This window comes from Eptatretus burgeri, chromosome 4 (assembly GCF_056783735.1).
Source record: "Eptatretus burgeri isolate ZD-2024b chromosome 4, Ebu_testis_v1, whole genome shotgun sequence".
NCBI lineage: Eukaryota > Metazoa > Chordata > Myxini > Myxiniformes > Myxinidae > Eptatretus > Eptatretus burgeri.
The window spans coordinates 14,304,261-14,317,260 of record NC_140964.1 but is presented as its reverse complement, the minus strand read 5'-3'; the positions used below and the strand labels follow the sequence as shown (position 1 = coordinate 14,317,260).

The window sequence follows — 13,000 nt, the reverse complement described above, 5'->3', positions numbered from 1 at the left end:
GGGATTACGGGTTTCTTGGGTCAAAATTAAGATCCAGGCTTTCGGTGACATCTTGGATGCTGCTGTCCTGTCTGTGTCTGTTTGTGGTGAGGATGTTGAGGTCGTGGAGAGATTCACTTACCTTGGCAGTGATATTCATGTCTCTGCTGGCTGCGAGTCAGAGGTCAATAGACGTCTGGGTCGGGCCTGGGGAGTCATGGATTCACTGGATCATGAGGTGTGGAGCTGCCGGTACCTGTGCGGGAGGACGAAAGTCCGAGTCTTCAGGTCCTTGGTACTTCCAGTCTTGCTCTATGGGTGCGAGACTTGGACTCTGACCAAGGATCTGAGACGGAGACTTAATTCCTTTGGTACCAGGTCTCTTCGGAGAATCCTTGGCTATCGCTGGTCGGATTTTGTGTCCAACGAGCGGTTGCTGAGAGAGACTCGGATGAGATTTGTTACCTGCATAGTCCGTGAGCGTCAGTTGCGGCTGTATGGACATGTGGCTCGTTTTCCTGACTCTGATCCTGCTCACCAGATTCTCTCAGCGAGGGAGTCTCATGAGTGGAGGAGGCCAGTGGGTCGACCACATGCCTCATGGTTGCAACAGGTTTACCATCATCTCAAGGAGATGGGGATGGGCCTGGCATCTGCCTGGGGCATGGCCAGACGGAGGCCCCTGGAGTACCGGCGGAAAGTGGACGCAGCGACGTGCTGTTCTGGCACATGCTCCCATACCTGACCTGACCTGAGGGGGGGAGGGGGTGATAGAGAGGGGGGAGGGGTGATCGAGAGGGGGGAGGGGTGAAGTGAGAGAGAGGAGAGAGGGGGAAGTGAGAGAGAGGAGAGAGGGAGAAAGAGTGAGAGAGAGGAGAGAGGGAGAAAGAGTGAGAGGAGGGAGGGGGAAGAGAGAGAGGAGGGAGGGGGAAGAGAGAAGAGAGAGGAGGAAGAAGAGAAGAGAGAAGAGAGAGGAAGGAGTGGGGAAGAGAAGAGGGAGAGTGAGGAAATTTGACAAATCTCACACTCTCACCATGTCTCTTCGAAAAGACCATTTGGAACCCCCCCCCCGCACCCCCATCTACTTTCTCAACAATCCTCTTGAAGAAGTCCTTTAATTCAAGATTCTGGGTCTCACTATTTGCCATTATCTTTCCTGGGAAACCACCTTTCTAACCTGGCCTCCAAAGCCAGTCACCGACTGGGAATCTTCCATTGTGCAAAGGCCTTCCTCGGCCCACCTGAGCTCCTGACCACATACAAAGCTTTCGTCCACAGCCTGATGGGGTACTGCTTTCCCTCTGGGCTGGTGCTCCTGCATCTCACCTTTCTCAGCTTCACAATCTGGAAACCAAGGCATTTAGGAACATTTGTGTCTCCCGCGGTTAGGCTGAGTCATTATGCCTCTCACTCTCTCACCGCAGGCAGGTCGGTGGTCTTTCTATCTTCTACCATCTCCCCTCTGGTCTCACCCCCTCCCCCACCCTGTCTGCAATATGTTTCCCCCATATTTCCGCAGGGCCATCAAGGTCCGCCAGCAACCCCCTTCTGGTAAAACTACCAAAATCATGAATCACTGTTCACCTTCACTCTTTCATTCCTCTTTTTCCCCACCTTTGGAATAAACTCCCACACTCTCTTCAATCCCATTCTTCCCTTCAGGTCTTCAAAAACGCTGTTCACCATCACCTCTTATCTTCCCTCATCCAAAACCATGATCTATTCGACCCCCGTTAATCCACCCCAAAAAGACCTCCTTCAAATTCCCTGCCTTCCTTCCCGAAAGTTCCCTGTCGTGTAAGGTCCTGAAAGCCCCTGTGTTATCCATCTTGTATACCTCATGTTCCCCGCCCCATCCCTCTCCCTTCCACAGATCTCCTCATATCTCTGTTCCCCACTGTTTTGTCCTTCCCTCTCCCGCCCCTCTTGTCTTCTGCCCCCCTGTTGTGCATTGTGTGTTAGCTCTCATACAAGCCTTGACAATGGATATAAAAAGGGGGGAGGGGAGGGAAGGCAGTGAGAAGTGAGAGTAAAGGAAGGCAGTGAGAAGTGCGATGGAGCGTCAATTGCAATTCATCTCATCAAAATGTTTCTGCATAGAATAACAGTGAAGATGGAAACAAAACAATGTCTGAAATCCATTTTCTACCGGTCATACTATAAATACCTCCCGGAGACAAACCACTGCCCGGACATAAACACCACCCAGACACGTCTGGATACCATCCATAATCCATCCCCAGCGGCGTGCTTTACAAGTTTTCATTTCTGGAGGTGGGGTGAAACGTTTTTGGCTCAGTTGTTGTTTTAAGGATGTGATTCCTTTTTATTTTAAGTCTTGCAAATGCAAAAACATCGAAAAAGGTCGCAGGGGGAAATCATATACTGGGAGAAATTTGCCTTAATCCCTACCTAATCAACACAGCACCACCCCCGTGCGGTGATATGTAACACTTTAGCTCAGTTTCCCGACTTGATTTGCATCGAGATGTCTCCTACACATCCACGGGCCATGCTCCTCTGCACAATCCTACCTTAACGATGAAGTTCCTCCATCTACCCCACAAACACAACAATACATACTGTACATCCGTTTTTATGTGGCTCAACGAGCACAGAGGGGTATTTGCTTTAAATTTATTATCTTGGTGATGGTACATTCCAATTCGATGAGGTGGTTTGGGGTTGTGTGGACATCATTGTCTAGGCTGCTTCAGGATTGCTGAAGTGTGTTAAGATACAAGCAGGTGCAGAAAGTGAAGGTGTGATTTCTCATGTGTTTGTAAGAATTTTCATGAAAGCAGTTGGTTAGATTTTCCAGCACTGGTCTAAGTACAGGAATGACATTGACAAATTACATTGATAACGAAGTGAGGGTGCGGTTGAAAATTCTGTTAGCTGAATGAAGTGAGATTCTATTGTTAGAGACAGAGACAAACAGTCGTGGCTCATGCTGAAGGGAACAAGCTTTGTCACACTACGGATAGTATAACAATGGAAAAGGCAGTAAATAACAACAGAAAATGCCCAGCCAACTCTGAGGATCTTCACGACCTTGAGCCGCGAGCAAGGTTATTATCGACGTATGAATCCAACTGATCTTTTGTCTGACACTCCAAGGGTACAGTGATATATTTTGCGTGTGGGATTCCAAAATTGTAGCTGGTTGCATGAGCTGCCAACAGAACTCAGTGTTTTAATCCCCGAAGACTCGTGATAATATATATGTATATTGTATATGTATGTATATGTATGTACATATATACATATATATATATATATATATATATATATATATATATATATATATATATATACATATATATATACATATATATATATATATATATATATATATATATATATATATATATATATATATATACACATACATCCTGTTTTATCATAATATACCTGAATGAACCACTGACTTTCCCTGATTTGAAGCTGATTATCCAACAATAATGTTGAGTGAAAATGGCCTCCTTGCATAGCACATGTTTGATTTCTTGGAGATACAGATGCCTCTTATTGAATGATTAGTGAGTTGTTTGTCCAAATAAAACAATCCCTATGGGTCCAGGTTTTAATTAATGGCCAGTTTTTAAATAACGATCCCTGTGGGTCCACCCAGACAATTGTTCCTGCAAATGCAAACCATTCAACCAGAAGGCACGTGATGTGATCGGCGGATAAAGCAAAACATGTGGAGAGTGTCAGGAGGTGCGGCTGATGTACAAACGACGAATGTGGTCATCAGTGGTTAGATATTTATCGGTATGCCATCCTGATGAGGGGAAATAAGTCCGAAATCCAGAACAGTGGCTCCGTTTGATGTTTAACTGATGTTGACCATGTAATCTTTGTCTGTTTGACAGTCACCGGGCGAGGCCAATGGGTTGTAGGTGACGCTTTGGTATAAGACGATGTCCAATGGAGATCGGGGGGAGTGCTTGTCACATTCCACATGTTTCAATTTACCCGCCGATCACATCACGTGCCTTCTGGTTTAATGGTTTGCATTAGTGGGAACAATCGTCTGGGTGGCAGACGGACGGTTATGCTTTACGGATTATGCGGTTTTATCAAATAAGATAATCTGAGGCGATGTTCACCAAAGCAGTCAGGAGGTGTGTGTGTGTGTGTGTGTGTGTGTGTGTGTGTGTGTGTGTGTGTGTGTGCGCGTGCGTGCGTGCGTGCGTGCGTGCGTGCGTGCGTGCGTATGTGTGTATATATATATATATATATATATATATATATATATATATATATATATATATATATATATATATATATATACTGTATATATCAATATATATATATATATATATATACTGTATATATATATATATATATATATACTGTATATATATATATATATATATACTGTATATATATATATATATATATACTGTATATATATATATATATATATATATATACTGTATATATATATATATATATATATATATATATATATACTGTATATATATATATATATATATATATATATATATACTGTATATATATATATATATATATACTGTATGTATATATATACAGATATATATATACCGTATTTTCACGACCAAAAGGCGCACCGTGCCAAAAGGCGCAGTCTAAGTTGTGTGTGCCGTTCCTGTATTTGACACACACATAAGGCGCTCCTCACGATAGGGCGCGGGTTTTATATGAATATCCTCTACTACGTACGTCCGCCGTACAACAACACACTCACACAAGCACACAAGTGTGCGTATTTAAAAATAGATCGGGAGCAAAATTGAGTTTGGTTGTGCTTTATTAAAGTATCACTTTCTGCACCGTGCGGCTCCTCCGAAATTTCTGTATTAAAGTATCAGAGTCACTTTCTGCACCGTGCGGCTCCTCCGAAATGATGCCGGCTTTAGCGAAAGCTCGGACAACAGTGCCAGCAGACACGTTAGCCCAGGCATCAACAATCCAGTGGCAAACTGTGGCGTAACTCGCCCGGCACTGCCTTCCACCCTTTGTGAAGCTGTGCTCTCCTTCGGTCATCCACCGCTCCCACGCCGCTCGCAGCCTCACTTTGAACGGCCGGTTCACGCCGATGGCTCGGCTGGATCCGTTTGTCGCAGATGTGCTTGCTGCAGTAGGAGCGGAAGTTTTCCATCATTTCTTGATAATCCGCCGGACGTTGCTGCGCTATCGTAGTCCTGGTCCGGATGGAAAAATGGCACCGTTTCATGAAGCGAAAGCACCAAGACGGACCTCCGTGGAAATGTTCGATTTTCATTTCCTCCGCTATCGATACTGCCTTCAGTCGGATCGTGACCGTCGAAACGCTCCTCCCACTTGCTCTTTGCTCAACGATCCACTGCTCAAGTCTTTCCTCCAACTCTGGCCACCTCGCCTTATTTCCACGGAAACTCAGCTGCGTCTTCTTCACCTGTCGCAGCTCGTTTTCCAGCTTCCTCCACTTTCGAACCATCGACTCGTTGATCTGGAAATTCCTCGCCGCGGCTCGATTCCCATGTTCCTCCGCATAGCTGATCGCCTTCAGTTTAAACTGAGCTTCATAAGCGTGTCTCTTTGCCATTTTCGGGGTTGTTAAAACAGCAATGTTCTGCATACCGCACATACCTGTTCTTTTATACACACAAAGGGCGCACTGCACTATAGGGCGCGTCGCACATTTTGACAAAAATCTAAGACGTTTATATGCGCCTTATAGTCGTGAAAATACGGTATATATATATATATATATATATATATATATATATATATATATATATATATATATATATATATATATATATATATATATATATATATATATATATATATATATATATATATATATATGTATGTGTATACCGTTACCTCGCTGGATCCGAGCCATAACCTGAGCGGAGGGTACCAGATTCCTGCCGGGTCAACAACTGTTGTGGATAGAGGGTTGCATGGACATTGACAAAATTGCTTGACTCGCTTTGGTAAAAGATGGGTGTTTGTATACATGTGTAATAATTGCCTTGTCTGTGCGAGGGTCTCGTCAAAAACTGAATCTGCTGTCGTCGTCTCTTCATTCCTCACCTGATAACTCACTTCACCTCCCACCCCTGAAAAAGAAAAACAATTCCAGAAGAATAAATAACTGTTTAATCAAAATAGTCAAAATAATCTTCATATATTGTTGTGGGGCCGAGTTTCGGTGACGAGCACGACCGCTAGATGGAGTAGTAGAGTCGGCTCCACCGAACACCCGGAATTTATAGGTCGTCACCCCGGATAACTCTGGAGCCGATGGGTCCCTTGTCGGACCGAAGATTGCCAATAGGTCGACCGCGTGGGATAGGGTCGATTTTCAATTTACCTCAATACCCACCTCGTCCAAACTACCGGGGAAATTCACCCTCGGCAGGATCTACGCGATCCGGGCCGTTACCGAGCCAGATCCGAGCCATACCCCGAGCGGAGGGTACCAGATTCCTGCCGGGCCGATTGCACGATTTTGGCAGCAATGAGGCCTCTTAGTTCCCATTCGCAGCGTGGCAAACCAATGATAGAAACACAGAAACGAGCTGATACATTCAACAATAAGGGTATTTATTTAGAATAGGCAGGGAGGGAACACAGAAGAGCAGAGTTATCCGACTATAAGAAATGCAGTCAATGTACAAGCAAAAGCACTTATAAAGTTGCTACTTAAAGACGGGCCCACACACAGGCACACACAGAAATGGGAAGGTCTGACTGTACAATAAAGTTGGATCTTTATTGAAAGCCTCCAGCTCGAGGACAGGTGAGCTAGAGACCAGAGCCTGTGCTTGAATCTGTCCACCTCGTGTGGTCTTCGACGATCCGGCTCGGCGGCACTCAAACCCGCAACATGATGCTGCTCCAAGCACCAGATACAGCGCTCTCCAACCGGCCACGCACCAATTGACCAAGGCCAAGGAGAAGATCAGAGGCGACGATGATCCAACTCGGCAGGACTCGAACAACACGATGATGATGACCACCACGATGACGACCATGACGCTTTTCACCGCCACGACCCTTTTTCACTCAGCCTGGCATTCCTTTTTATTCCTTTTTCCTCCAGGGTGAGCAAATCGCCGTCTGAGGTGCTCTCCACCCTCATTGGGTGGGGCGTCGTGGGAAAGTAGCTCTCTGTGGCCATCTCAACCCTCATTGGATGGCGTGCTGTGGGAAGGTCACTCTCTGTGGCAATCTGAATCCCATTGGCCGGGGTGCCATGGGAAAGTCGCCCTCTGTGGCGTGATTGGACAAGGGGCACGCCCCTGCCTTCCTGGGTGGAGTCCCGCTCTGAGGGGATTGAAATCTCCACCCACGTACGTAGCCGAACGCACGTGGGCTATGGCGTCGGTGTGTGAAGTGAAGTGAAGGAGATTTGTGGTAAACGAAACTCTGCAGCACACACATGTAATTCCCGTTAGACACAGGTAGGGGACCCTATCTATAAACACATACTTATCAAGATAACTAAGCTTAGGGGACCTGAATGTTGTGTGCAGTAAGCTTCCAAATTCGTAACAATATCACTCTGGTTGATCTACCTGTGCCAGCTCCACTGTTATTCCCACTCCTCCTCACCAAAACTCCACAGTATTCAACTGAAATGGCACTCGGTAGAGCACATACCTCTGCCAGGCTGAACAGTTTGTTTTGTAGCCCACTGAAAGGATGGATCTGGATCTGCACCTGAACTAAAAACTCATCGGCTTGTTCTCATCACCCACCAACTCATTCACCATGTTTTGTCATAATCAGTCCATAACTTTTTGAAATATTGTGCAATATATCATTTTGGCCCCATCTCTCAATAGTGAAAAATCACTCAGAGAATTAAAAAAACAAATTCTCGTATCCATATCTGAATCTTGATCTTCACCAAATCTAATCAATTTGTCCTTGTTACACACCCAAACTGTCTATAAAAGTACATCTGAATCAGTCCATAACACTTTGAGATATCATGTTCACAGGCAGACAGACTAAGAGGCAGTAGATGACTGAGAAGCTAGCAATATACTATGGATGAAGGCAGCACAACACCTGTACCTTGGCCTCGTGATGGATTACACGAATATTGCTCAGAGCTTTGCCTCCACATTCAGGCAGCTGCTTCAGCAACTCAGAGCAATTAGCTACTTCACATGACTTGGATGATGACTGTACAAAGTTGAAAAGTGCTCAAAAAGGACTTGAAATGGTAGAGTTGGTCAACTGTTTGCCTCGTGTTGAAGGCCACATTGGAAATGCTGTTCTCGCAACATAAAATATCTGAAGATAAGCCCAGGAGCTTAAGAGACTTTTCGGAATTCTGCACGTTCTTCTTGTTGGGGTGATGGACATGGAAGCATCAGCAAGATGGTTGTTTTTCTCCAGAATGGAACACACTGCTGTGCCCATGGAAGCAACATTTGGGTCAAGTCACTGTCTGACATACATTGCCAAAAGCATGAGATGTGTCACGGGGCATGACGCTGACCTTTTTCAGTTTAGGATATTGATCTATTGCTTTGGTAGAAGCATATCCACTGTTCACTGATGAAGACTGAGGCTCAACCTGGCTGTGATCAGATTATTTGAGAAGATAAATTAGTTTTGCATCTGCTCTGTTTGCACATTTCCGTTGTTTTGCTTTCAATTGGAAGCAGCTTGAGCAATTCATCGTTGAGAGGAGCAATGTTGGCACTTTTCTTTTGTTACATTGTGCTATTTCCTAAATTTGCAAATCTCAGAAGCTCTTCAGAAGAGTTCCTTCACTGGAGACAATCGAGAAGATCAGAGAAAAACTTTAATGACCTTATTGTCGATGCCAAATATTTAGCAGAGACAGGAGTCAAAGGATGATGAAGGCCACCCAGAATAATTTTTATCTTCTCAGGATGAAACCTCATTGAGTCCAGGTGGCTGAGTAAAGGTTGGAAAGATAAGGTAAAGGGAGGATTTCATACGATACTCGTGCAGGACACAAGTTTTCTTGAGAATATAAACATACTTGTCATGGGCCTTGCACCATCTCTCTCCTCTTCCTTTGATTTGCCTTACAAGTTGAAGAAGTGAGTTGTTTGATAGATTCTATCTCACCACAAGATGCACCACACCAAGGTGTGAAAAATTGGCAAGATAGCCGCAGGTGAGATGAAATGAACTGATTGATGCATCGAAGAAAATAGCATCCCAGGAGGTGTCTGTGCCCGAGGTGGAAAAGATAAATCTCTTGAGTACAAGGATAGATATCAAAGATTTTGATAGCCTTGGGAATGGGTACCATTTATCATATGTTTTGAACTGCATTACAAGGCCATCTAAAGTTGAGGGTTTAAGTTCCCAGGTCTGTGTGGATTGCTTTTATTTATTTTTTCTCAGCTGGGGTGAACTTTTAACGATATAAGTTAATATCAGGTGCAAAAGGGCCTTTCGCCGAACGTCAGTTCAAGGAAAACCACTTCAATCGAGAACAGGGCAACATCACTCCAGGCAATGTCACGGGAATTTAAAGTTGTCTTTTGCATCTCGCTCACATTGCGGATGCTGTGATTGATCGTTGTGGGGTCTTCTACGGCCAACCATAGGTGAAGATTTAATTTTCTTCACTTTGTTGTTCAATTTCCATGCAGATCATTTGTACGGTCAAAATAATTTCGAAATGGACGATCATTGGTGAATTGATCTGGGAATTCCTGTTCATGAGTTGTTTGAAGAGTGAGGAAAGTGTTACCATACTTTATTGTTGCTTAACTTGCATATATTTTCTGAACTACAGCTTTCTCAAATTCCTATCGCACACAGCGGTGGAAATTAAAATGAATAGAGTAGCTTGATTACATGATAGTTTTATATATATATATATATATATATATATATATATATATATATATATATATATATATATATATATATATATATATATATATATATATATATATATATATATTAGCATAACCCGCACTCTGCGCGACATGTTGGGGTGGGTGTGTTTGAGAAAGGAACTGATGCAGAGTATCAGTAGTAATTTTACTTTAATGCAGTAAGTGGAATATGATTTCACTGTTTCAGAACCATTTTATTTACTTTTTTGTACCATGCACCTCATATGGTCTTTTAGACCATGGGCCATACCCAATATTTCTGTGTAGTTTTTGATTTCCGTAGTCTCCTCTTGGGGGCTACCTGAAACCTTCTGATATATATTCCTCATATATATCTAAACCCAAAATCAATTGTTCCCAATATCAAAAAGTGAGTGTTACTCAGAATTTAACCAAAACAAAGAAATACATAAAAAAAATGGTTGCTATGGTAGTTTTACCCTAGCAACGGAGACATATAGGCATTTTCTGTGGGTTTAAGAGCACTGAAATATATCAAATGGACAGCAGAAATACTTTTAGAGGACTCCTTGCATGAAAACACATCCACAACATTTGTTAAATGCTGAGAAGATTGTGTTTTTAGTATCTTTTGACAGAATGAAATACAGGAAGTATAAATGGTCAAATAAGTACAGTTTTGAGCAGGTAGTAAAAAATCGGAATACCTCTGCCATCATCTTTTCATAAGAAAGTTAAAAATGCAAACTTCACATTGCCATGTACTTTCATTTTTAAAGAAAAAAAAATGCCCCTAATTTATTTTACATCTCTGACTGTTCACTGTGCCAATATTTGCTTGAAACAACTTCTTTCCCACCTACCATACTTATTTGCTTATCCTCCTATTTCATTACGAAATGTTTCCCACTTTTCATTCTCAGAAAACCTCATACACAGGCACTTTCTTTTCCCCTGCATTCCCTCTCACTCCCCTCCCCTTTCATTCTTTCTCCTTTGTCTCTTCTTAATATCACTCTCTTCTCACATCTTGTATGTATTAATACAAAATAACAATAGTACAATTAATTACATTTTGTGTCTTCACTGGTCGCTTTATTACAACCTGAAGCATGAACTAACCAATTTATAATGTTATTCAATTAAGGATGCATACTTTTACAATGTATTATATAGTGCATCACAATACATATATTATTTCAAAACCTCCAATATTTGTACAATATTGCATTATGTATAATTTCTCAGAACATTTATAAACATTATTGAGGTTGTAACTGGTCATTTACACAATTAATCTGTTTTTATCAATTCTATGAGGTCCTGATGTGATTATGTTAGTCATTAATGATCTTCAAGTTAATGGTTTTGATTAATACTTAAAAGCTGAAATATATGCTTAAATTAAAGCTAATATCAATTAGAAAACAAATATGAATGATTTTCATGTCAAGTAAAATGTGTGTTTATTTTCAGAAAATTCCTAGATCTGAAATATTATAGTCACAAATATATATGTACCTGCAACAACAAATGTGCAAATTTCTTCAAAAATCAAAGAGGATGCTGGGGTAAATTTGCCTCTTTTTCATACAAACATGTTCATGAGCATTAAATTTAAGATACATATCTAAAAGGTATTGTGTCCACAAACCATAAACTAAATCATATTTTTTTTACACATTGGTAGGGCAACATGTGAAATGAGATCATAAAAGTCTGTAGTTTAAAATATGACTTCCATGTATTTTGAATAACTTGCAAATGTATCAAAAATCATGCATCTATTGTACACATCAGTTCTTTGTTGAATAACAAGTGCACAAATTCATTCTTAACACATTCCAATATGTTCATCAGTCTTCTAATCTGTCACACACTTTTATCACAAGGCTTTCATGGCCTATCCTATCATCTTTTCTGCTCAATGTAATTCAAGTAAACCTGACGAATAAAATCAATAATTTGGTTTCTATGATCATTAACATAGTGCAGGTAACTTGCATATTTGTCCAACAACAAAAAAATGCATATTAAGTTGGTCACAAAACAAAGTGTTACACATCACATACGGTTAGGGATATCTCTTTTTAAGGTTACAGATTTCTGATGACATGCAATAGCACTAGGCTTCCCCAGAGACAAACTGTATCCCTCCATTACCATCCTTACATTAATGAATGTAATCGATTATAATAAAAGTAACCATGAACCCATTTGGAATTCAAATGCATGAAATTATAGCTAAAACCATATGAATTTAGGTGTGTTTCAGTGAAATAGAATATATTTATTTAAATCTAAGAATTTCAAGGTTCTTGATTAACACTAACAGTCAGAAGGCAATGCAACATTTGACAATCTATAAATATGGACTGTTATTGCATTGCCTATATTGCCTGTCATTTGTTTTGTACCACACACATACTAGTGTGTGTTATGTAAGGAATCTGGATCAGGCAGTGAAAGGGAATTTTTTCACTCTCTTTCAAAAGTGAACCCTTTGACCAAATTATTTTCTTTAATATTCATTGTTGCATTTTGAGGCATTCACTACCAAATGTAAATTTAATGTTGTTACCATTCAGAAAATACTTGGGCTTATTGATATCACATTTTGAAACGGTGAAATTTTGATGTGAAAGTTGAAGTCAAGAGGCAATTATTACAATACTGGAGATGCTAAAGTCCCTAACTTAAGCTAGCCTATGTGTGATTAAACAGTAATGTAATGCTGTATAGCCAATAGGCCATACAGCAAAATAGCCGTAAAGGCGTAAGGTCGCGACCTTACGGTCAGCGACAGTCGTGGATGTGCAGATCACACCTACTACGTATGTGGTCAATGAATATGCTATGCTATATTGACCACATACGGACAACTGTACAAAATCATGGCAATTTTTTTTGTACTGGCACACGTGTGTTATGTATAGGGTCAGGCAGTGAAAATGACTTTTTTCGCTCAGTTTCAAAAAGAACACTTTGACCAAATTATTTTCCAAAATTTTCATTTTTGCATTTTGATTCATGATTTTCATTACCAAATGTAAATTTAATGTTGTTACCATTCAGAAAAAAACTTGGGTTTATTGATATCACATTTTGAAAAGGTGAAATTTTGAGGCAAAATTTGGAAGTCAAGAGGCAATTGTTTTTACATTACACACATGCGA

The 13,000-nt window shown here is 41.3% G+C and overlaps 1 protein-coding gene across 1 annotated transcript in view; it reads right to left on the bottom strand.

Moving 5' to 3' along the window:
- LOC147027508 (uncharacterized) overlaps positions 1-13,000 on the bottom strand; it is a 410,973-nt gene that overhangs the window by 259,397 nt on the left and 138,576 nt on the right. Inside the window, exon 8 of the mRNA XM_085876519.1 lies at positions 8,047-8,157. Within this exon, the coding sequence (XP_085732645.1) occupies positions 8,047-8,157 (111 nt within the window). The remainder of the gene's footprint in view (positions 1-8,046; positions 8,158-13,000) is intronic.